This window comes from Phaethon aethereus (genome assembly GCF_964289735.1).
Source record: "Phaethon aethereus genome assembly, chromosome: 2".
In the NCBI taxonomy this organism is placed as follows: domain Eukaryota; kingdom Metazoa; phylum Chordata; class Aves; order Phaethontiformes; family Phaethontidae; genus Phaethon; species Phaethon aethereus.
This window is the reverse complement of record NC_138582.1, coordinates 118,637,591-118,664,693: the sequence shown is the minus strand read 5'-3', so window position 1 is coordinate 118,664,693 and position 27,103 is coordinate 118,637,591. Positions and strand designations below refer to the sequence as shown.

General features: G+C 44.7%; 1 protein-coding gene across 1 annotated transcript in view; it reads left to right on the top strand.

Moving 5' to 3' along the window:
• The window catches only part of AOAH (acyloxyacyl hydrolase), a gene marked incomplete at its 3' end in the record, with an annotated part of 84,379 nt that overhangs the window by 53,219 nt on the left and 4,057 nt on the right, over positions 1-27,103 (top strand). The window contains exons 14-21 of the mRNA XM_081996847.1: positions 1,770-1,852; positions 7,442-7,478; positions 8,492-8,566; positions 16,703-16,875; positions 19,668-19,726; positions 19,807-19,866; positions 21,489-21,585; positions 24,840-24,916. Coding sequence (XP_081852973.1) covers positions 1,770-1,852; positions 7,442-7,478; positions 8,492-8,566; positions 16,703-16,875; positions 19,668-19,726; positions 19,807-19,866; positions 21,489-21,585; positions 24,840-24,916 — 661 coding nt within the window. The remainder of the gene's footprint in view (positions 1-1,769; positions 1,853-7,441; positions 7,479-8,491; positions 8,567-16,702; positions 16,876-19,667; positions 19,727-19,806; positions 19,867-21,488; positions 21,586-24,839; positions 24,917-27,103) is intronic.

The following is a 27,103-nucleotide window of genomic DNA, read 5'->3' as shown; positions in this document are numbered from 1 at the left end:
TTCCTAATTTTGTTAATCATCTTTCCGGCCAGCATTAAGAGGCCCTTGACTCCTGACAGAACTGAAGGATACAATCATCAACAGTGCCTGGTCTGGCCTGAGTTTCAGATAATTTTTATTTTATGTGTCTAAGATGATAGGTCATGAATACAGTGAAATTCCAAACCAAGCATGAGTCAAGCCTAAAGAGGCTCTCAACCAACAGCATTAGAAAGTTGGCAGAATATATTCTTTTCCAGGAAAAATATCTGTTGCACTATACACTTGTATTTATTGCTTCCTTTTCTCTCCCTATGCAAAAAACAGGCTCACAGCCTCAGTGTCTGTCTCAGAATGATGAGATTAAATGCAAGAACACTACTGTTGTTTAATATTAACTTTATAGAGAGAATATTTCTCCTGCTTCTTTTTTCATGCTACCAAGTAGAGTGTATGCTCTAAGGTGGTATACTTACAAGGTGGTATACTACTTGACAAGTCAACAGAGATGATCTATGCAGCCTCCTCTTTCAGACTCAGCAGCAAAACTGACTTTTAAAGATCTATTACAATGTCCATCTACTCAATACATGGTATTTAACAGGGCTACAAAGGATTTGGACCTCACAAGTAAACAGAGCTTAGTGTTGACCCTGAAGTTGCCAGTGATAGATCTTGGTTCAGTGTTCAGTTTTTAATCTCTTTTTTAATCTCTTCCACTACTTGGGACTTCAAGGCACTTTTGAGAGAAGTAGCCCAAAATCTCACACCACAATGACTAAGTGTGGTGGAGACTGGTAGGCAATGTGCAGTGGGAGGCTCCCATTTACTCTGAGCCTGCAAAAATAGAGACACAAACTGATGCAGTCCGTGCCCCTCTTTCCCACTCCCTGAGAGGTGACGAGGGACACTGCTGTTTAACTAATAGCTTCTGACAGAGAAGGTCTGTTTACTTCTCTGCGTCCGCCCACCTGCTATGCTTAAAACTAAAGAGCTCAGGCCTTTCTTGCATAGCCCATTGCATGGTGACTGATGTTATCACGTGTTTCTATGTAGGTAGTTACTTTTCATTGCTGGTTTCCAAACTTATTGTTGTCTTCTGTTTCTCTGCATTTGTCTAAGTTTGCTGTTCTTAAGCCATGGTATTTAAATTCTGATTCCTTTTGTGTCTAAGTTCAAACACAAAATCAGCAGCACCAACAGAGATGACCATGTACCCATGGCTGGCAGTGTCATCTTCTCATCAGCTTCCCTTTGGGCTGTTTTCATTTGCATTTTCATTTTTCTCAGCAGTGCAAAGTAGGGGAGAGAACTAATCACAATCAAGCATAACCTGTTTTCAGATCAATCCATCCAAGATTTATGGCATTGGGAAATGAATGCCCTGCCAATATTTCTTCTCTTTTATTTATTGTTCCATAACAACCAACTGAAAAGTCAATTAGTGTGCAATCAACAGGATTGTTTTGATAAATGATGTATAACAAAAAGGTTTTTAAACACCTTATCTGAAAGACCAGGATAAAAGCATCCTGGGTGAAACAATTACAAAGAAACTCTCCATCAATTTACAGTTTCTGAGAGGATATCTTGGCTTCCATTTTAGGCCACCCTGTTCAAGATGAAAAAGATTTATGACCACAAAAAAGAGAGATGGTGAAATAGAAGTATATATATAACTGGGGCACAGAGTTGTTCAGAGATGAGAACATACTTTATTTTTAATATCAGCTGTGTTTTCATCACTATCATAGGAGTTTAGCAGCTTGCATTTTCTCAATTTATTTCAGAGGCTGGACAGACTCCCTGTATCTACGTTTACGCAGGAGAAATCGCTGTAATCACAGAGACTTACAGAACATTTCCCAAAATGGTATGTGAAGTTTTTTCACTTTTTTTTTTTAAATCTTACTAGTCTGATATTTGATGCTGCATTAATGAACATCTTTCAGAAACAAAGAGAAACCCCTTCCTAATTCCATGGGTTTCTTATGGAAAAATAGAACAACAGTTATTTAACTCAATGTCTTTTCTTCTAGCTCTGAGTAGGGAGACGTGTGGCTCGATCACTAAGAATTTCCACTGTGTTAAAAAACAGTGTTCCCCACTGTAACTCTATGGGGGAGGGTTTTGGCCATGGCCAAAAGGGGGGGATTTAGAGGGATGCTGCTAGTAGTGGTGGAACTAAAAGGTGTCCCCTCCATCTCCTCCGGATGCTGGTCCCTGCTTGCTCTGCACTCCCATGAGGGATGCCGGGAGGGCCCTATGCTGCATCCCACAGTAGCACGGGGGAGCTCACAGGGCTGCCACACCAGTAGGCAGAGCAGGCACAAAACAGTCACCAGTCTCATAGCAAGGGTGTCCATGATGTCCTGTGACATCCTTTGGAGCTGGAGACCAGCAAACAGAAGTCCTCGTGCAAAAGTGGGGAGGTCAATGGTGCAGGCATCTTAATGTGCTCTTAGAACAGATTTTAAAGAAGTAATCAAGGATACACAGGTAAACCAAAATTGGGACAAAACTTAATCCTGTTAAGTTTTAATTAATTTTGTGAGGCTGGCTTAACATCTTCTTTCTATGAAAAAACATTCTGTGTTGCCAAGGGTATATACAGCAGACCTAATCTACCTAGAATTAAGAAAAGTGTCTTGCATGGTATCTCACAGGAAATGTTTGTGTACGGTGAAAAAGAGGAAGATTAATACAAGAAATGAGAGGTGGTTAGAGAATCAGCTAAGCAGGGAAGAGCAATGGGTTTGAGGAGAGGAGCTGTATCCCTCATGCATCTCTCCTCAAGCTAATGCTGCTTAGCAATTGGAGTGGTGACCTTAGAGGAAAGACCAAGGTGCATGCTGGTCGGCATCTGTGAATGATGCAAAACTGCAAAGTATTAACCACCCTGAAGTGGGCCACATCCTTACACAGGTATAATTTAGAAGACCTTGGGAACAGCAGTGATAGCAGTTGCAGAAAATATATACAACTGTACAAGACATGCATGTCAGAGCTAATGACAAGACTCTTGCCTGTAAGCTGGTGGGTCATCAGCCAGAGGTGGTGGAGGGAGAGAGGTATTGGGGTGCAAAGGGCAATTTCAAGGAGAAGCTGGGAGTGCAGAATAGAGCTGGGAAGAGACTAAGGAGGTTGCAGGGTGCATCATGCACAGAATTTTCTCTAAAGACAGAGAGACAGTCCTTCCTCACAGAAGCCACTGATAAGACCTCAGAATTTGGTCCCTGTTGCCTAGGGAGGACTGGCTTTGCTGTGAATAGATACAAAGAGCTTTGGGGAAGATTAGGGCAATGGAGACTTCTGAAAGGATGTTAAGACACCTTGGCAACTGAGCAAAGCAAAAATTAAAAGGGATTACAGTTTTGAATCCTTTCAACACATAAACACTAGGGAAGAGTGGGAAGAATGGTTTAAACTGAAGGAGAGTTCTGGTACAAGAATGTGGGTTTTCATTAATCCTACCTTTGTTTGGAGTGTGAATTTTTAAAAAAGGTTGCTGTCAAAGACTGAAAACCTAGAATAGCCCTCAAAATGGAGGAGTGAGGGTAAAAAAGAAACTCTGAGTTCTTTCAAGACAGAGTTTGATTAAATTTGTCAAAGGGCTTGTATGAAGGGATGACAGTAATCTCCCTTAGAAATTAAGGTTTATGATGTTAGCTTTTGTGTGTTGGATTAGGTGATGTCTCCAACAGCAGGTTTAAAAGATACTTGATTATTCTGTGATTATTGCTTTGTGTTTGTATTGTATTTAATTAATTTTCATGCTTCAGAAAACTGGCTGCAAAGCTTAGGAAAATTTGTTCTCCTTGGGTAGATCATTTGGGTTTATGGGATGCTTTTCCTCTATGACAGATGAGTTACGTCGGCCGCGAGTAAGGAGCGCTGCTGCCCCCAGTGCTACTTAGAAACTTGTTAAATGCTTGGGATTTCCTGCCAGATTTAGGCTCAGAAAGGGTCTGTCCCAGCCCCTCAGCTCCAACAGCCATAGATCTTACCAGGCAAAAGAGGTTGCCCAGACAGGTAGTGTGATGCAAGGATCACTTCCAGGCTCAGGTGGGCATTTTTGCCTAAAAAATTGCCTTCTGGTGCCAGCACTTATGCCACTGGTGATGCCTCTCATATGCCTTCCTCCTACCTGTGGTACATGTGGTGTTTCTGAGGCTTCAGGTCTTCTGCACAAGGGTTTTACAATGTGTTTGGTGTCATGGGTTGGATTCCTCTGACTTTCTCATCTGACAGTCACAAGGCACTAGAGTCGGTGGCTCCCATGATTGCAGGTCCCCAGATGTGCTTTCTGGTGAGAGAATGAAAAAAAGGCCAAACTAGATGGTGTCAATAGTTCTTCTCATCTATATCCAGTTCATCTCAGTGCCTGATACCCTATTACCCTGTTCTACTCTCTTTATGTTAATAGGGGCTGTACTTTCTGCTCTTCCTTTTTTCCCAATTCCCCCACAGAATTAAAAAAAAAAATTTTCTCACTGTGTGCATCGTTCCTTTTTTTCTCCACTTCATGTATCTCCTTTATACTTACACTACAGACAACTGCAGGATATAAAAGGAGGTGAGCCTGTGTCAGGGCAAAAGACTCTGAAGAAAATGGAGAAGGGAATTTAAAAAGGGGAAAAATTACAAGTGATAGAAAAATCCCAGGATATCTTCCCTCAGTATCTTCTCTTAATCATCGCACTGACACAGCATTGTAAAGGTTCGCTTTTATTGCCTCATTTGTCATAATAGTTTCCCCGAACGGGAGGATTTAAATGGCCGCTCTTAGTGTCAGTAAAGCGAAAAGCTGGCCACCAACCTGACCTTGCCCCACCTGGGGCAACTTAACCTTCTTCTGAAGATGATGCTTCACAGCCCCACATATATGTGATGAGAGGTTTTCTACAGATAATTTTTCTTGGTTCATTCTTTTCAATATGGTTTTGGTGTCTTGCCTTCCAGCAGCTTCACACAGGTTTGTAGGCCATGTGCTACTTCTGTTTTTTGACTGGGTGAGTGGGATCCTCAGGTGTGTGGGTCAGGCATGAATGGTCAGATCTGGAGTTAGAAAGCTCTTACAAATGTTCTCCAGCACTTGTTGAAGAACCCTTGTTTTGATAAAAGCATCCTGATAGTAAAAACTGTTGCTAAAATATTAAAAAAAAATCATTAAACAAACACACAGCACTTTTGGTACTATCTGGACCCAAGTTCTTTCTGTGCATGTTAGTGCTGCTTCTTGTCAGCCACACAAGGTCTAGAGCAAGAAAATCAAGAAATGCAGCTCAAGTATGCCAAGGTTTATGAAATTTGAGGTTACTCACAAGCGTAACCAAAGCCAACCCTGACTCCTCAACCAAAACTAAAAACCCCACTGGTCTGAAAATGTTTGGAAAGCAATAGAGAGGGGGTTAGGAGAGATCCAGGAATAGCTGCCAGGACATTCAGCAGTGTAAGGGTAACTGTTCTGCCTCATCTCTTTTTCTCTCTTGAGTGTTTTCATCACAGATTTCTTCCTGTATTACAAAAACTTCCTTGAAGACTCAATTTACTTATGAAAAGAGTTCTCTAAAAAACCTCTTAATTTTCTTGATTCTTTAACTTGATTTGTAACTGTGTTAATGCTTTCCACTGAGCTGCTTATAACTACCTGCGCTCATGGGGGTAATACATATCCAAGAACAGCTTCCTACTTTTTTGTAAATGCATCTTTAATCTCTAGAGATGCCAATGGCTTATTTGTGCTGGAACTACAGACCCAGTTGAGGGAGCCATGTGGCAGAATGTCTTAACAGAGGGGTGTTGAACTCTTGCTGAAAGAAAGGCTATTAAACAGAAAAAAAATCAACTGATGGTAGTTATGTTCCAAGCCATATTTTCTAAGGATTTGTGGGTCTCTTATTCTGCTGAAAAGAGCTTCTTGACATAAGGGCTGGATTTTGAATGGACTAGAAACCCTCGGGGGACAAGCAGCAGACAGATATATTCATTTTTAGCTTGGAAGAACTGGATTATTTAAAACATAAAGGATTCCTTGATATGTGCAGTCGGCATCACTGTGAGTGATAATAACAAAGGCACCACTGTTAAAATGCAAAATGTATTATTGCTACCTTAGGGGTTTATCTCTTAGATCTTTCCCCTACACCAATCCAACAGGGATTTAATGATGTTCTGTCCACAAGTTTCCCCTCCAAGAGCTGCGGGGAGGACAGGATTTGTTCCTCAAAGCAAGCTTCAGAAGCACAATGCAGAAAAGAGGAGAAGAGAGACAGACCAGGGAAATGCTGAGTGAAGAACAGAGGGAGTGTAATGCAAGAGGAGAGGAGTGAGAAATGCGGAGAGAGAGTGAAAATACTGCAAAATAAAAGCAAGCACAACCTGTAGGGCCTGCTCCTCTGAAGTTTGTGTTTCTGTACGTTGCTGTGAGGTGAGCTTCTTGTAATCACAGTCCTAGTCTAATCTTGAACAAAGTGTAAAACCTTTTTTGGCTGCTCATTTGCTATCACTCTTGCGCTGCAGGTGATGGAGTTTGATTTGCACGCTGTGAATAGTTGGGATGCATATGCATAGCCTTTAAAGACTTGCTAGTAAGTTTTATGCATAAAAGTTTTCCTAATTGGCAATTCTTTAATCATTCAAGACATAAATGAAAGATTATAGATGCCCACAGATGCTTAGGTGTAGCTAGTTCTTCTCCTGAAGGAGGAAAGATTTGCATACAGCCATTTGGGTGAATTGCCATCGAAATGCAGGGCTTCTTGGGAGGGGTGCAGCTGGCCTAATACTATTTTTCATAAGTCTGCCACTCGTGGGGAGAGCAATGCAGACACCCAAATGTTAGTGTCTAGTGCTATTTAAGATGCTTTACAGTATCATTCCTACCTCCAGCTGCCTCTCCAGAAGTGCACAATCTCTCAGGCATCCTGTGTTGTAGCTGCCAGCCCTGCTGCAGGTGTCTTGGATACTCTGGGATGTCAAAAATGGCACTTGGTGGCTATGTTTAGGACCTGAATCAGTCCCAACGTGGTATAGCTGTGAGACGCTTACTCTCTCAGAAGAGTGAGAACAGTTCCCTTTGCAATTTATAGGGTAAGTTAAAAGTAGATCAACTGTTGACAAGTCAGGTTGGCTGGTTTACAAGAGAATACTATGTTCAACAGATGGGAAGAAGCTGCCAGATCTGGATTTAAAACCAGATCCAAACAACCCAGCACTTAAAAGTATTTGATTTTCCACAGTCTGAAGTGTGGGTCTCAGGTAAGAGGCAGCAGGTCCCTGGATATAGCTTTACTTCCTAATGCCAGCACCCAAAAAAGTTACAAAGATGACTTGTTTCATTTTTATTTTTAATGCTCCTACATTCTTGGAAATATGCAATGAAGTTGGGTTTTGCACTTCATTTTGTTTGTCACTATAATGATGTTGTATTATTTCTCTTATTCCCACTGCATGTGATCAGGTGGGTCTTCAGGAAACCTCCTCTATTTAATAAAAAGGTGAGTGTTTAATGGGATTCGAATGCTGACTGGTGGTACAGAAGTGTTGCTGGAGTCTTACTTCTTTGAAAAAAATAAAATACTGTAAGGAATGTATTATCCACAAGTATCCTAAAAAGCACAGCTTCCCTTGGCCACTGTGCTCTGAAGTGCTGGCTGTTCCTTCTCTGCTATAAACATTCATCAGCAGAAGAAAAACTGTTTTAAAGTGTGGGTGTCACCATCTACAGGGCCTTGATCTTGGCCCAGTTAAGCCAACAGAGCATTTCCAGTGGTTTTAGGGAAGAGACTAAACCTTTCTCTAAATCTGTGCCCCCCTAACTGCATTACTCCTGATTTGTAGCAATATAGATAGACGTGGGCAAGTCCACTGTGTTATCTCCATATCAATATGATTGAGTAGCTAATAGATAGTGACAGGCAGCAACTCTCCTTTTCAGATGAATTTGGGTGAGCTGTGGGGTGGTTGGGTTTGATTTAGTTTGCTTAATGCTGATATAGTTCACATCCTAGGAGATTTATTGTTCCCTCCTCTAGAAAAAATAGTAATGAATCCTCGCCCTCTAGCACTGAATCTCAAACCACATCCTGATTTGATCTTGAGCTCAATCCTACACATAAACTTAGTTGTTAGACAGTCATCTTCTCCCATCTCTGATTAAAAACTTCCCATCTTGATTTATGTCTTTGCCACAAAATAAAACTACTTGATTTGGCTTCTGAATAATACAAAGAAGATAGAAAGCCAGTAGGAAAAACAGTGAAAAAGACACATGGTGCAAAAGGGAGAAGTGAAAAAAAACGTATTTAAGAAACTTTACTAAAATATAAAACTATAGGGGGAAATAAAAAACCCAACCAAAAAACCACTCTCCCAAGTGTAGAAGCATAGTCTGAGCATTGGCCTACCCTAACTGAGCTGCTTCCAGATGTGATCTCATACAAGCATGGTGTGTGATGCAGACACTGAGAACGTATTTCCCCATTAATATAGCTGCGTATTTATCTTTCAGCTTGGCCAGAAACCAGCTGTTGGACAATCCAGCCATAGTCATCTATGCTACAATTGGGAATGATGTCTGCAATGGGTAAGGTTTAAACCTAATTAACATTTATAGTATTATAAATTTGGCTTCTTTAGAGTACTGCTGGCTGCTTGGACATTTATATCTCATTGCCTTGTGCTTACCCATGATGGCATTTTTCTTTGCTATTGGTCTGTGCTTCATTCTTATTTTGCTGCTGAAAACACTGGTTGCTGCCTTACCTGTATTTGTCATAGCCACCTACCAGTGCTCAATCAGAACTGGTCTGTCTTTTCTTTCTATTTCTCTCTTTCTCTCTTTCTCTCTCTCTTTCTCTCTTTCTCTCTTTCTTTCTCTCTTTCTTTCTTTCTTTCTCTCTTTCTCTCTTTCTCTCTTTCTCTCTTTCTTTCTCTCTTTCTTTCTCTTTCTCTCTCTTTCTCTCTCTCTCTTTCTCTTTCTCTCTTTCTCTCTTTCTCTCTTTCTCTCTCTCTTTCTCTCTCTCTCTTTCTTTCTTTCTCTCTTTCTTTCTTTCTCTCTTTCTTTCTTTCTCTCTTTCTCTTCTTTCTCTCTTTCTCGTTCTCTTTCTCTCTTTCTCTCTCTCTCTTTCTTTCTTTCTCTCTTTCTCTCTCTCTTTCTCTTCTTTCTCTTCTTTCTCTTCTTTCTTTCTCTCTCTCTTTCTCTCTTTCTCTCTCTTTCTTTCTCTCTTTCTTTCTCTCTTTCTCTCTTTCTCTTTCTCTCTTTCTCTCTTTCTCTCTTTCTTCCTCTCTTCCTCTCTTTCTCTCTTTCTCTCTCTCTCTTTCTCTCTTTCTCTTCTTTCTCTTCTTTCTTTCTCTCTCTCTTTCTCTCTCTCTCTCTCTTTCTCTCTTTCTCCCTCTCACTCTCTTTCTCTCTTTCTCTCTCTCTTTCTCTTTCTATCTCTCTCGCTTTCTTTCTATCTTTCTCTCTTTCTTTCTCTCTCTTTCTCGCTTTCTTTCTCTCTTTCTTTCTCTCTCTCTCTCTTTCTCTTTCTCTCTTTCTCTCTTTCTTTCTTTCTCTCTTTCTCTCTTTCTTTCTCTCTTTCTCCCTCTTCCTTTCTCTCTTTCTCTCTTTCTCTTTCTCTTTTTCTCTCTTTCTCTCTTTCTTTCTCTCTTTCTCTTTTTCTTTCTTTCTTTCTTTCTTTCTTTCTTTCTCTCTTTCTCTCTTTCTTTCTCTCTCTCTCTTTTTCTTTCTTTCTTTCTTTCTTTCTCTCTTTCTCTCTTTCTTTCTCTCTCTCTTTCTTTCTTTCTCTCTTTCTTTCTTTCTCTCTTTCTTTCTTTCTCTCTTTCTTTCTTTCTCTTTCTTTCTTTCTCTCTTTCTTTCTCTCTTTCTTTCTTTCTTTCTTTCTTTCTTTCTTTCTTTCTTTCTTTCTTTCTTTCTTTCTTTCTTTCTTTCTTTCTTTCTTTCTTTCTTTCTTTCTTTCTTTCTTTCTTTCTTTCTTTCTTTCTTTCTTTCTTTCACCAGTGATAAAGTGACCAATGGCATGTCTCAAGTAGGGTATTTCTAACTTAACAGATGAAATGAAGTATAACAACAACAGGAGGGGAAAACCAAGAGTTTAAAAGCATGTATATCCATCTTACCCAGTGTGTCATCTCCTGTCAGGAGGAAGAGCGTGACTGGTTTACCTTTTCTGAGGAATGACAACGTAGTTCCCTGTCGAGGTCTATTTTCACCCTGCTTCTACGGCACACTGCCTGCAGCCTTTGCTGTGCTCTCCTGACGAGGTGTTTTGTCTCTCTGGCTTTGCTCACGTCATCAGCTCAGCAGGAGAATGAACTGAAGCTGTCAAAACTAATAGTTCTGGCATTACCCATTAGCAGTGCTTGCAGGATGCCAAGAGGTCACTAGTTGGATGCTTCCTTCCTCCCGGTAGTGGGAAGGCAGAAAATACCTTGCAAACAGGCCAATGCAGGGCACGTCCATACTGCAGTTTTGCTTTTGCAGGTGGTCCAAGTGCTCTTGTTAGTGTTAGTTTCACCATGATGAATCTTCAGGTTTCTTTTAAGCGGAACAAATAATTCTGACTTATACGGAGGCTTTCAAAACACTTGTTTTAACAAATGACGGACGCTCAGCTAAGTCGTCTTTTGAAGCTTTTGAAAAGTCTCACCTGCAGGTTGTATAATGAACTTGGAGCTCTTAGGCACGCTGTCAGACTTCGCTGTTAAAATATCACGGTTTTGGTATCCTAAAACTTTGCTTAACAGCAAGAGCTTGGATCAGAACTTTGCATGTTGGCTGTTGTGCTCCAGAGGGGGATGGCTAAAGGCCGGGAAGGGTTTTGCCTGCCATTGCAGTGCCTGGGAGCCTTCAGCTGGGGCAGAAGTGGGATCACAGGTGCCACCTTTTAGGTCCTTCCCTGGCACGTGCGGGCAGAAACAACCTCCCATGAAACCTTCACCCTTGGCATCTCCCTCTGGTGCTCGTGTTCCCTCTGCGCCCCTGCCCAAAACTGCCAAATCTGCCCTTAGCACCCCCCTCCTGTTATGGGAAGGATGCATAAATCCTCAAAAGTCTTCCCCCAGGCTTGACCCAGGCCTGTTGTGTACATATTTCAATTCTGCTGCTTCACTGACTTCGCTAAAAACGTCTCTTTTTCCATTGTTTTATTGCTCATTCTGCAGGTTATTCCCATCACTTCCCCTGTCTCTAACACTACTTTCTATTCTTGCCTGAAGTAAAAAGACATTTTCCACGAATTTAAACCATTTTGGCCTTGCCTCACCCATTTGTAAGTTCCAAAACAGTATTTATTACTTGAAACCCTGCTGTCTTTTTATCCCAGCATCCATTACCTGGAAGAGACAATTTTGTCTGCTCAAATTCTCTCTGCTCTCTGTTTTCTTCCGAAACGTTTGCAGCATCAAAAGAGGCTATCAGGCTGTAGTGATCCCTGTGACTCCAGCAAGGAAAGATGCTGCATCTTCTGTAGCAACACGCTGTTTCCATCAAGCGGGAGGTACAGTGGAGAGAGATTTTTTCAGCGTCCAGTCACTGTGTGTAGCTGCCCTGGCCCTGGTGTACCCATAGAGGTTACAGAGGATGTGGATCATCCGATAGGCTTGACTTTAAACTTCGGGCTTGACAGCTTTAAACTACAGTAATAGAGCCTTTCTGGCCTTATCCTGTATTTTACCTTCAAAAGAGAGCAGTGTGTTAAGCACACCGGAGACACAGCTCTTGGCCAAAGCGTTGTTAAAATGCCAGTACTTCATCCCATGCAAAGAGCCGGGCAATGAGTAATATGGATGTTTGTAGAGGAGAAAGGTAATGAAATTGGCAGCGTGTGTTGTACGTTCCCAGTAGTCTCCACGCTGTGGTGTCCAAACAGGGGGGTAGGAAAATAAAGACAGATGGCAATGGGATCTCTCAGCCCACTGAGGTGTAAATGTGGGACACACAGACCTGGAACCAAAAAAAATTCAGATGAGAATATAATGAGCACCAGCAGTCTCAAATGCTGTACAATTGTTGCGCTTATTAGTTGCGTTTGGGGTAAGGCAGCATTTCTCCAGCCTCTCTTTCTCAGCTTTGCAGTTATGGCATCTGCAGCAAACAGAAAGATGGCAGCAAGGTAAGGCCACCGTCCCCAAAATGCTGCTGCACCCCTCCAGCCCTAAAAATGGTACGTGAGTGTACAACAACCTCTAGCCCTCATGACCCGGGCGTGCCACCCCTCAGCAGCGAGCTAGAGCTGTGTAGCCCCACTGAACTCCCGTGCTGTGGGTCCAGCTCTGTGTGTGTCTGCATAGGGCATGTGTTAGTGTGTGCGTGTGGTGTGCTCGCGCCCCAGCTGGCCCCGAATGCCAGTGGCCCTGGGCATATAACAGCAAGCGGCTGGAAAACAGACGTACGGCTGAAACATGGGCTGGGGGGATATTTATTTGGGTTGGGGTCATGGGGAGGGGGGAAATCACTGCCCTGCAGGATGTGGCAGGCCAGACCCATGAATCCTGTGCAGAAGTAAGGTGGAGAGCTGTGTTTGGACTATGCCAGACCCTGTTATAAAGGTCTGGAGGAGGGAAATGTCTGTGGCGGAGGAGAGATGGAAAAGCTTTGCACAGATTGCACAAGGCTGCCTGGTCCCTCTGTGTTATATGTGTGCACAGCTAACCATGGTCTTAGGATATCCAGAAGCTGGATGTCCTAATGTGTGCACATCCAAGGATATTACTGTGTATTTGTGTATCGTAGCGGGGCAGGGAATGTTCCCTAAAATACCCAGATCCAGTGCAGCAAGAATCCTACCATTTCTGTATCAGAAACAGTGTGGCCAGCAGGAGTAGGGAAGTGATTGTGCCGCTGGACTTGGCACTGGTGAGGCCGCACCTTGAATCCTGTGTTCAGTTTTGGGCCCCTCACTACAAGAAGGACGTTGAGTTGCTGGAGCGTGTCCAGAGAAAGGCAATGAAGCTGGTGAGGGGTCGTATGAGGAGCAGCTGAGGGAACTGGGATTGTTCAGTCTGGAGAAGAGGAGGCTGAAGGGAGACCTCATCGCTCTCTACAACTACCTGAAAGGGGGTTGTGGTGAGGTGGGTGTTGGTCTATTCTCCCAAGTAACCAGCGACAGAACAAGAAGAAATGACCTCAAGTTGCGCCAGGGGAGGTTTAGACTGGATATTAGGAAAAATTCCCTTACTGAGATAGTGGTCAAGCATTGGGGCAGGCTGCCCAGGGAGGTGGTGGAATCACCATCACTGGAAATGTTCAAAAAACATGTAGATGTGGTGCTTCAGGATATGGTTTAGTGGGCATGGTGGTGTTGGGTTGATGGTTGGACTTGATGATCTTAAAGGTCTTTTCCAACCTTAATGATTCTGTGATTCTGTGATTAATGTCTGCTTGCTATGCTCTGACACAATGAACCATGGCCAACATCAGCTTCCAGACGTCCCAGGTAGGCAGAGGCTATCACTGGCTGCTGCCTCCCAGGGGGATAGTGTGAGGGTACCACAACACCCAGGCACCTTGAAGTCCTTATATCAGAGCCCAAAATGAATGTGCCTACAAGATGGATTGCTTCTCAGTTCCTTTTAATTTCACAGCCTGGCACAGAAAGGAAATGTGAAGAAATGCACTGAGATATCTACATGACTTCAGCAGAGAATGACAAGAGAAAGTGCAGTTATGAATGTCATATTAATTTCAGCTCACACTGATGTGTTTACTTGCACAGAGACTTTACATCAGAGCAGTATTTTGAAATCAAGTACTGCAGTTTCCGTAGGAGAAATGAAGTAACTTAAGGGCAAAACCACAGTCTTATCTCAAAAGTGCCTTGCCTGGGTGGCTGTCACAAGGATAAGCCTGAATCTTAGTGTTGTTTTTCAGTTCTCCCTAACCAGAAAGTCTGAAATGCTTCAGCAGCACATACTGCATTAAGATAAATTTCTAGGCCCAGGGAGCTGTCTAACTATTATTTTGTGTGCAAAATGCAGCCCACTGAAGAATCCCAAATCCTTGCTAGGGAACGTGGTTCTACCACACAGGACTCACCCCCTCTGCCTCCTGACCACAAACATTTCTAATGCCTCGAGACAGAGCAAAAAGTGTTGAAAGCTCCTGCTTCTATGGTATTCACTGTCAAGGAATCCTACCGGATTTCCCCAGCATCTCACTCAGCATGGCAAGCATCAAGTTTCTCCTTCTCTTATCCCTGGGAAGCCATGAAAGGGATTAAAGGACTTTCGCAGGGGAAGGACGTGGATGGAGCCTGCTGGCTGCTAAGCTGGTCACTTCCCTACAAGCCCACGGGAGAAAATGTGGGAACTGCTATAAGAGTAAGGAAGGACATTAGTGCAACCTTATGCACTACTTGGAAGGACATCCCCTGCCTTTCTTTTTGAGCAACGAGATCAGCTCCTCAATGGGTGTTGAGGTTTTCCCTCTAAAAGCCTTGCTCAAGCTGAGCAGCACCACCAAGGCAGAACGGAATCTGTCACGAGAACCTGCTTCCCAAGGTGTGTGGTCCATGCCACGCATGGTGGCACACGCTGATGTGCCCCAATCCCAGCCATGGTGCCCTCGCTGCTCTTTTAAGAGCTTATGTTGCAAACACATATCTTTATTGACTTTATCGACTCAAAAAAGGCAGCTTATGGATTTACATGCTCTGCTCTGCGTGCCCCAGGGGGATCCCAGGCCACACTGGATGCATGGCATTTGTGGAAGGAGCGATGGCATCCTTTCCACCCCACCAGCTCTTTGCTCTGAGAGTGGGCAATGGGACATCTGCGGACAACAGGAGGCTTTTCCCCAGAGCTGGCCCTGCTCTGCCTCCCAGACTTTGCTGGAGCAGAGCTGGGGTCTCCCCCAGGCCAGAGACACATGAGCGAGAGAGGGCAATGCTTTTTATATCATAAAGTGGTTGTTTTAATAACATAGCTAGAGCAGTGTTCTCCAGGCAGCCTGGGGTGGTATTGCTTGTTTGTTTTTCTTACAAAAGTTAAAATTTATTTCAATTTCAGGATTTTATTCCCCCCCCTGCAGCATTTACAGCTAAATGCAAGAGGGGAAGGATAAACCTGAGCTTGGGACTCTGGCTCATGCCTGCCAGTGAGCCACAAAATGTGGGTGTTCCGTCCATGTGGGACACTGACAGAGGTCCTGTCAGACCCTAATGAACTTTTTTCATGACTATTTTATCTTAAATACCTCCTCCCTCCCGTCTCCCACATTTTTCCAGACTACTTGCTGCTCTCCTGTCCTCCTGCAGAGCTGTGGTAAGTAGTGTACAACATGTGAGTGTACAACAAAAGCTACCTTAGATATTTCTGCCTGGCATAGTCAAAGAGTGTGTTGAATGTAAGCTCCACACAGCAATCCATGGGGAAAGCAACCCTCCATTCATCCATCTGTAGGGCATCTCTCACCCCAAAGCCTTGTCTGTGGAGCAGCACCACTTCCCCCGGTTCAGAGCTGAACCATGGAGGCTCTTAACCAGGTGCAGCAGCACCCTGCATCCCATGGAAGGACCCAACAGACCCTTTTCCTGCTGAAAGTTGAGGTAGACATTAGACCAGTCAAATGTCAGATGCAGACTCGAGTTTGGTAAGTACACCAGGGGCAGTGTCTTTGCAGTCACCAAAAGCAGCACAGATTTTTAAGGACTACAGCTAGGAAAGTTCCTGGGTTTATATCAAGTGGCTTAAGATGCTCTGCAACGGCTACAAAGAGCGAGGCACCAGGGTTAGCGGGGTATTTTACATGAATTTTACCACCAGAGGAAACCAATGGGGTCATAGCTTGCTTCATGGCTCTGATTCACCTCTCTGCGCTCTAAAAAAAGGCTAACTCATTTGTAAAAAATGGAATAAAATTAGTAAGAGAGTTCAAGCTTCTTTTTTTTTAATATGGAGATGTGCCGGGCCTGGCTAAGACAGAGTTAATTTTCTTCATAACAGCTCCTATGTTTCTGTGTTTTAGATTTTTGACCAAAACAATACTGATGATAACACACTAATGTTTTAGCTCTTGTTAAGCAGTGTTTCCACAGCATTGGGGCATTCTCTGCCCCCCCAGTGAATAGATTGAGGGTGCACAAGAGGTTGGGAGGGGACACAACCAGGCAGATGACCCAAACTGACCAAAGAGATATTCTGTGTCATATAGCGTCGTGTTCAGCAATAAAAAAGGCGAGGAGGGGATTTTAGGAGGTGTTAGCCTTCTTTTGCTCAGTAACTGGCCGGGCATCAGCTTGCCCATGAGAGGTGATACGTGGTTACCTTTGCATCACTTCTTTTGCTTTCTTTCTCTCATCTTCCACTTCTCCTTCACTTATTAAAAAACTTTCTAACTTATTGTTTTTAATCTTGACCCTCAAGTTTTTTTACTTTTATTCTTCCTTTCCTCGTCTCACCAGGGGTGGCAAGTAAGCGAGCAAGCACCTGTGAGATGCTTAGTTGCCCACCAGGGTTAACCCACAACAGGAGGCCCATCTATAAAAAAGCAACTGTCTGCTTTTAGCAGGGAGAAGGGTTACACCGAGGGAGGTTTCTATATCACTTCTGATTTTGGCAATAACAATGAGGAACTAAAACACATAGCATCATTTTTATAAGGTTTTATTTAGCTAACTTAATTTGGAAGAACAGCAAAGAAGAAAATGCTTCTGTTTCGGGTGCCTTTTGGGGGGCACAGTATTACTTGACACAGTGTCCTGTTGGCATCCTCTTCTTGCAGGAACCGTGACACGCTGTCTCACATGACTACACCCAAAGAAATGCTCTCCAACGTGGTGGAAGCTCTGCAATACCTGGACTCCCGTCTTCCAAATGGCAGCCACGTGATTTTAACAGGCTTGGTAGATGGACGCTTTCTCTGGGATAATCTGCACGACAGATACCATCCTCTAGGTAAATATGAGATGTTGTGGGGTTCATCCTGGTTATCTGCCTGCTCCTGTTGCCTTCTCTCCCTAAATAATTTATGAATCTATTGACAATTCCAAGCAAACCTGGCAGAATGGAGGAAATCTGAGAAATATGAGACAGATACTGGCCGTGCAGTGGAAATAGGAGAGCCAGCTTAACAACCCTAGTGCAGGCCAGGCCAGAGAGAGGGCAGACCCCTACCCTGCCTGGTTCCCCCACCAGCCAGACCCACTGAGCTCCAACCCAGGCTCAACACATGCTGAGGATGTGGAAACAAGCTGTTCTGCCTCAGCCTTGGCCTGAAATTGCAGCTGGCCTGCCTGCACTTCATCCTGGTTGTTGTTACAGGTTGAGCTGGACATTTGGTGAACACCTCCACTCACTGTGGTGGATGTCTTGGTAAAATTGGATGTGGACCAGGACAGAAGATTAAGTCAAGGGTTTGTGAAAGACTGGTTAGATATTAGAGAAATAAATTATGTGCCACCTCCTACGCTACCTATAGGTGTGACGATTGAAACCTCACACCATGTGCAGGCATGTTTTGGGGCAGAGTGCAGTTCCCGTAAGGTGCTTTGAGGAAGTGTTTTCAGAGATTCGGAGGCTGTCTTTGGGACCTGTCATCTCATAGCATGCATGAAACTGTACGTCTGACCATTAGCAGAGCACTTGCTCCTTGGCTTCATCCTGTGCTAAGCAACAGGGAGGAACGGCATCACAGGAGGCTGCATCCATATGCAATGATGTGTGACATCCATCCTTGGTTAGTCTGACAGCTGTGCCTCTGGGCAGTGTGGAAACGTTTCCCTGGGGATGTGGGAGGTTGTGGGGTGGAGCAGCTTGGAAGCTGGTTGCAGAACCGCTTCTCTACAAGTTCATACCACCCCGCATTGGATAAAGAATGTGAAATACTTGATGCAGCTAGCAAAGAAAGTTTTTATGCAAACAGCTAAAGTAAGTCCCTTGTTCTCCAGTCAAGAGTGCATACAAGGGACCATTGTGGACATTTTCCCCCCCAGTTTTCCACCAAAATCCTGTTCTTACTTGTATTTGGGTAAAGGAATCTCTTTTGCATCTGAGCATGTGGAAAGTTGTTGTCATCTTAGTTCTCATCAGCCAAGAGAGGGAGAAGCTAAATCACATCATTAAAATGGTAGATTACATCTTCAGATGATTTTGGCAAGCACTGGGTACTAGAGATTTCCGCAGACTCTGAGCCGTGGTTTCCCCACAGTTCCTCAGTCATTGCCAGTGGCCCCACAGCTTCTGCATTATCTACTACAGGTTATTTTACCCCTCAAAAGTACTTACCTCTTCTCAGGAAGTCTGAGGTCTCCATTTCTATTCCTGATTAGAATAACCTTGTTACATTTTTCTCTAATAAGCACTGTACTACTACCAATGAAAACAGCAAAAAAGAAACCTAAAAGAAAAATCCTGTCCCTTTCAAGGCAGAGGGAGCCTGTGCTAATTATTTTTTAGTCACATAAACACATTTCTTTCCTTGAGTGCATGTTTGTCACAGGGACGGTTCCTCTACTGGATATCTAATTGTCAGAGACAACACGTAGCATTTTTTGGCACAAGCCAAATCAGGATTAGCTATCGGACCCGTTGGAAAATTTTCAGAGGGGCTGATTTACCTTGGAGGGACCAAATTAATCCTAAGCAACACATTTTGTAGCAAGAAGATCACTTCTGGTAGTTCCTCTGATGAGTTGTGAGCAGGTGTCCCCACTTGGCTGGCTCAGGCATGACCAGACGTCGGTCTGGCTTTCTACCGAATCCCTTGCCCCTGTGACAGCCCACCCCAGGGCCCGATGCTTTCAGGCTACATGGCTCTGGGACATCCCCAATACCCAGGAGTGACACTAGATCTTTGAGCTCACCATCTTTTGCTCCTTGAGCAGCTGATACTGCTGCTGGGTGATGGGCAGCTGTGAGATAGGCAGGAATCAAGTCTGTACCAGGGAGCTGCTGCAAAGCAAGCTGAGGAGTCCATTTTATTTGGGACAGATCATACTTACTTTGCAGTTCCCAAAACAACAACACAAATTTCTTATTTCAGCACTGCAAAATTAACAAAGCCTGACGGGCTGATCAGTGCGCTACTAACTCAGAGAACTGAGTGGCCATTTAATTTCCATCTTGGTTGTAGCTACCAAAGAAGCAAAAAGGTCAAGAAAGTGGGTAATTTTCTCGGCGAGCCAGGCTATTGCATAGCACAGTGAATTTTAGGGGATGTCAGCTGGGCGTTTGACTTGGTACTTGAATTTGCTCACCCACACAAGCTGTGTGACTAGCTGTGACAGCAAAATTGTTCCTCCTTTTTAAGGCTAACCTCTCCAAGGTAAATGCGAAGTTCAGAGTATATACAGGCATCTTTGATCTTCCCTTCAGCTTTGCAACCCCTGCATGTGTTTGGAGGGTGAGAGATACATTAATGGATAAAATATCAGTCAAGCACCTGAGAGACCGGTGCGGGCTGTGATGACTAACCCCATGTGTGAGACAAATCACCTGTGAAAGGACGGAGAGGGACGCGGGAGAAGCGAAAGCGGCTCTGCATGCTCGGGGGACGCAGGCGCGTTAGCGGAAAGGCTGCACCAGTGTTGCATCCTGGCTCTGGTGGCAGGAGGGTAACCGGGGGTGGTTGGGGCTCCCAGGGTACCTCTACCCACCGAGAAGTTTAATGCATGGGAGCGCACAGACCTGCAGAACGAAGTTACATTTGGCCATCAGGCACAAGAAGTTTCCCTCTCTGTGCTTTGCAGGGCAGCTGAACAGGGACGTCACATACAGTCAACTTTATTCTTTCCTCGACTGCCTCCAGGTAAGGTCTCTGGCTGTAACTTATGAGCCCCCCTTCCCTCTCAGCCCGCTGCTAAAGCCCCACACCCTCTGCCTGCCCAGGTGAGCCCCTGCAGCGGCTGGCTGACCCCCAACGAGACCCTCAGGAATTTGACCTCGGAGGTAAGTCTCGATGAGGCTTGCAGGGGGACCGCCCTCTTGTACAGCCGCTCTTCCAGTTTGTCCCTGTGTCTGAGGATATATGCCTAACATCTTGAAGGCGAGACGTCAGCACACCTTTTTCTTCCAAAGGCGGGGAGAAAATGCGGAAACATCCGTACCCATCCTTTCAAACACCTCTCAGGCTTTGGGAGGCAGCATGGTTAAGTTAAGGGATTTGTAAATGTATTCCCTTTCCAACCTCTCAGCTGCACAAATTTGTTCTCAAGGGATGTGATCTCCCCGAGACAAAACCGTTCAGGTTCATGTTCTTTAAGGAGAAAATGTACCTGCTAAGAAAGGTCTTGTGAATTAAGCAGCTGTGAGTATGAAAAGCCAACTGCATAGATGTCGCTGGCAGCAGGAGCGGGCCCCAAGAGCAAGAGTCTTACCCTGTCTTCATCTGGGATTTGTGCTCATCTTCCTCAGGCACATTTCTGTGGACTTAATCGCCAGATGGTGTGACCAAGGAGCATCCAGGCTCAGTGCAGGAATGGGAACAGGCAGAACAGAGATGTCTTAAAACTCTCCCCAAAAATCTGGCTGCAGAAGTGAATGTCACATAATATCAGCCACTTATTCCCAAACTGGTTTTTAATCCCAGCACACCCCTGCAGCCATGTAAAAGAGCCAGTAATCAAATATCGTCAAAGGTGTCATCTCTGTGTATAGTCGTATTAATGTTTGCATTCACTAAACAGAAAATACGGCCTTAATTTCACCAAGGTTTACATATGTGTTTCATTTTATGTCCTGTCCCTCTTGACTTCAGAGATGGCAATTAAGCACATTCCTAAATCCTTGCAGGATTGCAGCTTATATATTCGTACCAATAATACAGAACATACAGTACACATAACTTCTGTGCATGAACAATTCATATGTCTGCAGGGTATGAATTAATCTTCTTTCTGAGCCCGTGTCTGAAACTAATTGGCTATGTTATTATCCAAACTTCACAATTTAAATATTTAGGAGATCCTGATCTCTGTTACGGCTGCAGAAATCACACTGGATATATCAGTTATGTTAGACGCTCAATGGAAGTCATTTACTCTGCTGAAAGTAAGGGCAGAATCTGGTCTGGATAGATAAGCTTTAGCACCCACAACACAGTAGTAGGAGGGATAATGGGAAAGGAGAACATTTTTCCTGCAGAAAAATTTCAATTTTCTTTAAGAGGAATGAAAATGACTGGGCTGCCACTTGTCAAGAGGCCTCCCAAACCGAGAAATTCGGAATATTTATATAGGCATAGAGGCTCTACTAAAAGAGGTCTCCAGTAAAATAACTATATGCTGTATTAAACTTATTACGTGAGCTGAGGCCTCAATGCAACCTGCAGTGATATATTGCCAAACTATTCCATGATTCTACGATTGCACGGTGAGCTGGGTAGCCCAGAGGCTGGTGGTGCTCATGCAAGTCTATGTTATGATGAAGAACCCCGTTTCACCTCCTTTCCCCCAGCTAAAAGGGCAGCATTAGCTTTCAAATTCCTGACAGCGCATCGGTGACAAAAGCTGAATCCACACAAAGCAGCATGAGTAGCAATGAATTGTCATTAAATCGCTTGATTTTTGCAGAGGGCTTTACAACTTTCCAGTGTCCTGAAAGAAATTGCGAGGTCTGAGAAATTTGCCAACTTTGATATTTTCTACATGGATTTCCCACTGAGACAAAGTAAGTTGCTTTTTTCCTGCCTTTCTCATGAAGCATTTAGTGAAGTGCTGGGCTGCTAATACGCTTCTCATATTTTATCTCTGGACTGGGAGAAAGGCAGCATAGCCAGCCAGCCTAGATGACCCTGCTGGCAGGGCTGGGGCCAAGGAGGGACCCTTAATGGGGGGACCCTTAATGTCATCTCTTGGCTTCTCTGGTTGGGGTAACCAACCAGTCTGCCGAAATGAGACCCATCACCAGTCTGGGGGCCACAGCCTTCCTGCTGCTCCCTGCTGCCAGCACCCACAGCCCCGATGCGCAGCACACTGGCCATTTGCACTGGGGAGGCAGGGGCTGTTGGTGGCGAGGTGACAGGGACAGCAGAAGAGTCTCTGCTAAAAATGCCTCCTGCTTGTCCACTGCAGATTCTCAGGCTGATGAAGAAAAAAAGAAATGTCAAACATATCTCAGTCCATAAGGTTTGGGTTTATTTTTGATCATTGCTTTTATAGGGGGTCATCTAGGCTGGAGATGGCATATCTGCAATGGTGAAGGTGGTCTTCATGAGCTGTAGAGTACTACTTCACCAAGCGGGCTTCACATTGCCTCCTCTGGGATGAGCAGTACCTCAGGAAGGAGAACTTTTCTCAGCCAGTTTTCCTGCCTGAGTAACACAGACACTCTCTCTTAACTCACTGCTTTCAAAAGTAGAAGCACATCTCCCAGGACGAAGTGCCTTCTTTCATATGCTTCCTTAAGCACCTGCATACTACCATAACTTTTGACTTGACTAGTTTACAAAACTCATCCTTCTGTGATCTTAAGTGGCATTAAGTAAGCGCATTACCTAAATCACTTCCTTCTGCGACTGACATTTAAAAAAAAAATAAAAAAATACAGGAACCAGAAACTTTTCCGCATTACCATGAGTGGGTGGTGTCCTTGCAGGGCTGGGGACAGATGCTGGTCCCCATATTCCTCTCAGCAGAAGCACCCTGGCAATACTTCAAAGTGTACATCTCGAACACCTCCCCCCATCAGTGCCCGGCTGTCCTTGGAAGCATGGAGCTGCTGAGGCAACTAAGATTATTGCAAAAACCTTGTTTGGAGCCAAATCCTATCAAAACTTCTTTTGCCCTACAAGACCCAATTCAGGAAGCTGGTTCTGGGTCTCATGCAGACCATGAGGGGGAGGTAAAGAAGAGAGGATGGGAGGAGGAGTCTTTCTGTCCAAAACTTTATCTCAGGGAGGTGGACTCCACTGTCAAGTTTGATATTGTAGGGCAGAGTTTCAGGATGTCCAAGTCTCTTTGTGTCTTTTTCCTCAGCTACTTAATATTTAACAAGTCATTAGGATTTGGAACAAACTACCTGCTGGGTAGGCAAATTACTTTAATAAGTTAAATGACTAACTTTAGCTAATTTATTTGCTTTCACGAAAAGAAACATCTAATATAATTTGCTGTTCTTGATTACATCGTTTTGAATAAATGAGGTAAACAAAATCACACATGCACATACAAACATCAGCTCTGAAAGACACTTTGCAAAGTTTCCTGCAGCCCAACAATTCGAGCTTCCCCTCAGGAAAGCTGTCAGTTCGTGAGTATGCTCAAAAGCCAGCTAAGGCTGCTGACCTACTTTTCTGGTCTCTTTCTGAAGCAAGCACAAATCCTCCCCTAAACTCTCCAGACATCAAATATTTAGCAGTGGTTGCACACTGTGATGAGTGCACTGATTTCAGGCTGGCCTGGGCATATTTATATACATAGCAGCTCTCGGCTTTCTTGGAGTAAAGTTTGAGTATACTAGCATTTATTCTAGATTTAGACAGACATTCAGGCTCAGATGTTGCCTGTGGGTAAAGAACTTAGTGGTTCCTTTAAGAAGCAGTGCAATAAATAGGGGAGTAGGGGTTGCTTGTTTTGGCTTTTTCTTGCTGTGGATGAGAGCAAGCTCTAATCTAGGCTTGCCAGGGCAATAGGCACTTTCAAGACAATCTCTGGACATACTCAGTTGGTGGGTATTTGTTCAACTGCTCTAGGATTTTTGGAGGTCAAGTGTAATGGTCTAAATTCTCCTATCTTGATGTAAACCCTTACTATCTTACTTACCCCTCTGCTATTTCAGGCACCGTAACAGTAGTCCAGCTACAAAGTAAAACACAAGACACGGCCTCGTACTCAATGTATAACATCATATATAAGGGGTTAAGCAAGCTCACTGTCTGTGTCTATAGGTGCGCTCCATGGTGTAATCTAAGGTGAATACACACCGTGTCCAATATATTGCAAATTTGAAACAAAGCTCCAAGCCCTGTGCCTTGAAGCAGGTTACTTCGGGTGTTGACTAAAACATCTCAAGTAGGTTTCTATAGTCAATGTGGGACTATCACCCTTCTGTGAATTCAAAGTTAGTATGGGGAGCCAGACCTCACTTTTTGACACAAAAGACAGGGTCCAACGAACAGCGGTGCATCTAGGTCAAAACTGCGGTGCTTGAATGGAGAACATTTTCTTCCTGACAGGATGTCTGCGTAATGCTATTAAGGATTCTTAATCTGTCATTATAAAAGAAATTATTGAATTTACAGTCTGTTAATGCCATATCCACTAGTCCCATGTTTGATCACTCCACAGCCCTTTTGAAGACAGAAAGCTTTTTACTTCTCTAATGGCTCCGGGGCTTACAGCACAGCATAATTTGCATTGAATGTCATGCTTATGTAATTCAAAAGGTTATTTTGTTGGAGTTGAAAAAGACCGCTCAGAAGAGAAGTAACTGAAAATGACAGTCTGCTCCTGCAGACATCAGCCCATGCGAATATTATGTTACCATCTCTTTATCTGAAAAGCACTGTTTTCTTTTTCTCTTTTATTTTTTTGCACCGCTGACAATGCAACTAAACTGGGAAATGCAAAAGTATTAAATCAGTATTAAATAATTTACAGCCTTACTTGCTACAGCATCCATCTTAGTTGGGAGGGAAAGTGAATAGTTTTACGATCATTTACCTTCATAGCTCTCCCTTGCATAAATATCACAGAGGAAAAAATAAAAAATTAACAATAACGAACGGCTTAAATACTGCCCTAAGGAGCGGGGATTGCACACAATATTTGCTCTGACAACTTTTTATGGATTATCATAATCTTCACGCAGAGCCGTTGTGTGCTCAAAAATACCGGTGGCGCTTAGAGGAAGCGAGGCGTACATCTCCGGGCGGGCACCCAGGTGCTCACCGGCGATAACCCCTCCGTTTACGTTGTTCGCAGCGGCCGAGGAGTGGCGCAGGATGGGAGGCGAGCCCTGGCAGCTGATCGAACCGGTCGACGGCTTCCACCCCAGCCAGGTAAGAACCCGGCCCCGGGAGATGGGTGGGAGCGGGCGGGACGCCGGCGCCCGCCGCTGCCCGAAGCAGCCGGTCAGACCGCTGCGGGAATGTGGGTTTGGGGGATTTCTCTTTTAAAAGGGATGATGACTTTAGCGCCAGCGCAGGCGTCCCCGTTTCAGCTGCTTGTGCTCTGCTCTAACTCCTGCAAGGTCTTCCGCTGCTTGCTGTCAGTCGTGGACCAGTACCCTGGCCAAACAGGACTTAAGCCACTGAACCAGCCCCTTGCCACGTAGGCTGGTTACCGACCTGCTCAAACGCACACGCGAGTTTTGCAGGATCAGGGCAGCCACGCAGCACTGGGAAAACCCAAGAGGCCCCTTCCAGCCCTGCAGGCTCCAAGGCCACCAGTTTCCTTGTCACAGCCTGGAACAAAGCGTTCTTTTTGAAGCTATATATTTAAATTGCTTTATGCTCTGCAGCTACATATTATGAAAAAATTTTCTGCCGCTTGCTGGGCCTCCAGGGATGGGTGACAGGGGAAGATTTGCGATCAGAAATAAATTAAAGGGAAGGAGAAGGAGCTGCTCCACTGTAACTCCTTGCTTGGGTTCAACAACCTGGTGCAAGATTGCCTGGTTCCCACCACGTTCACTCTCAAAGTACTTTTTTCTGACTCTGTAATATGTTCTGCAGCCAGCTACAAACAATGCCGACTGGTTTTCTACACACTAGCTTCATGTTTCAAATATGCATGCAAAGCAAAGCAGCGGCCATTCTTCCCCGTACCACCCTGAGAAAAACTTCGCGCCAGCTGAAATCCCGCGTGCAACCGGTAGCAGCAACGGCTCACGCCAGCAGGCACAGCCCGGCCGGGGCTCTCCTGCCAGCCATGCTGCCATCACCCCCTAAGTCAACACGGGGCAGGTCCTGGAAGCAAAAGCCACTGCAGTTTCCCGTGCTTTTCAATCTTGACTCTTCAGATCAAGAGTTAGGCTGGGCTAAATTATTAGGGGACAAATTGCAGGAGGTGGGTGAGATGGAGAGGGATGGCAAGAGCAGAACTGATTTTCTCCTCCCTGCCAAAGGGCTCTGCCCAGCAGCAGCAGCAGCTCTCCATCCCCTACACTTAGCAATGGGTCCAGAAGTTTCTTGCTACCTACTTGTGCCCTCGAAGCAGCCAGCTCCACTCCCAACATCCCTGCCCAGGGGGGCAGGTCTGGGCAGCGGCCAGGAGGAGGAGTGATGATCCTTGGTGATGTTTTTCTGGCACATGATACCATGTGCCATGGCCATATTCTCTGTGCCATGGCAAGAGCAGTTTGGAGAAAGCTGTTGTCTAGGGCACCGCTACCTTGCCCCACGCTCCCGGCTGCACACTTTCTTCCACCCTGGCACAACTGAGCCGTGTGAGCGAACGTCACCATGTCACCTAGCCACTGACAGTGCCGGCTGGCAGGTCTCGCTGCTCAAAAGCACGGTGAATTTCTGGACCAGTTTTATGATGTGAGCTAACACGCCGTATATATTCACCCCCACCACCAAATAGCCCAATGCGGTACTGTCTTCCATACTGGGAAACAGTAGTCCCTGGAGAAGCACTTCAGGAGGAGCACATTGCAAACATGATGGATTCCAAAATTTCAGCAGCTTCCCCATTGACTGTGCTGTCAGTTCAGCCAGTGGGGAATGGCGAGAAGTCCAAAGCCAAAATATGTGCTTTAGTTGCTATCTTTTACATCCATGCCGGTCAGCTGAGGCAATAAGGTGGCTTGCTTAGCCTTGCCAAGTCAAAAGAGCCTCTTGTTTGAAGAGGGACTCCTTTGTAGCAGAAATTCTGGCCTTGCTACCATGCGGTAGCAGGAGATAGCTGCATGAAAGTAAGAGCCTGCAGCCTGGGGAAGTGGAGATTTTTTGCTGCAGGCCTTTTGCAAGGAAGCAATTAGAGAAAACTTGGCAAATGAAATGAGAGTGAAAACAGTGATGAAATGAACCCCATTCCCAGCCCTGCCATCTGGGGAAACTGTGCAATACGAAGAGCCTGGAGTGAAGAAGAAAAGGTCTCCGCGTTATTTTTATGCCTTACCCTGAGGCTGGCATGAGGCTTCTCATCACCCCCAGCAACAGGCCACCGAGGGAGCCAAGCTCACCAACCACAGCTTTTCGTCCAGGCTCTTGCCCATGTCCCATATCCCACCAGCAGCTGAA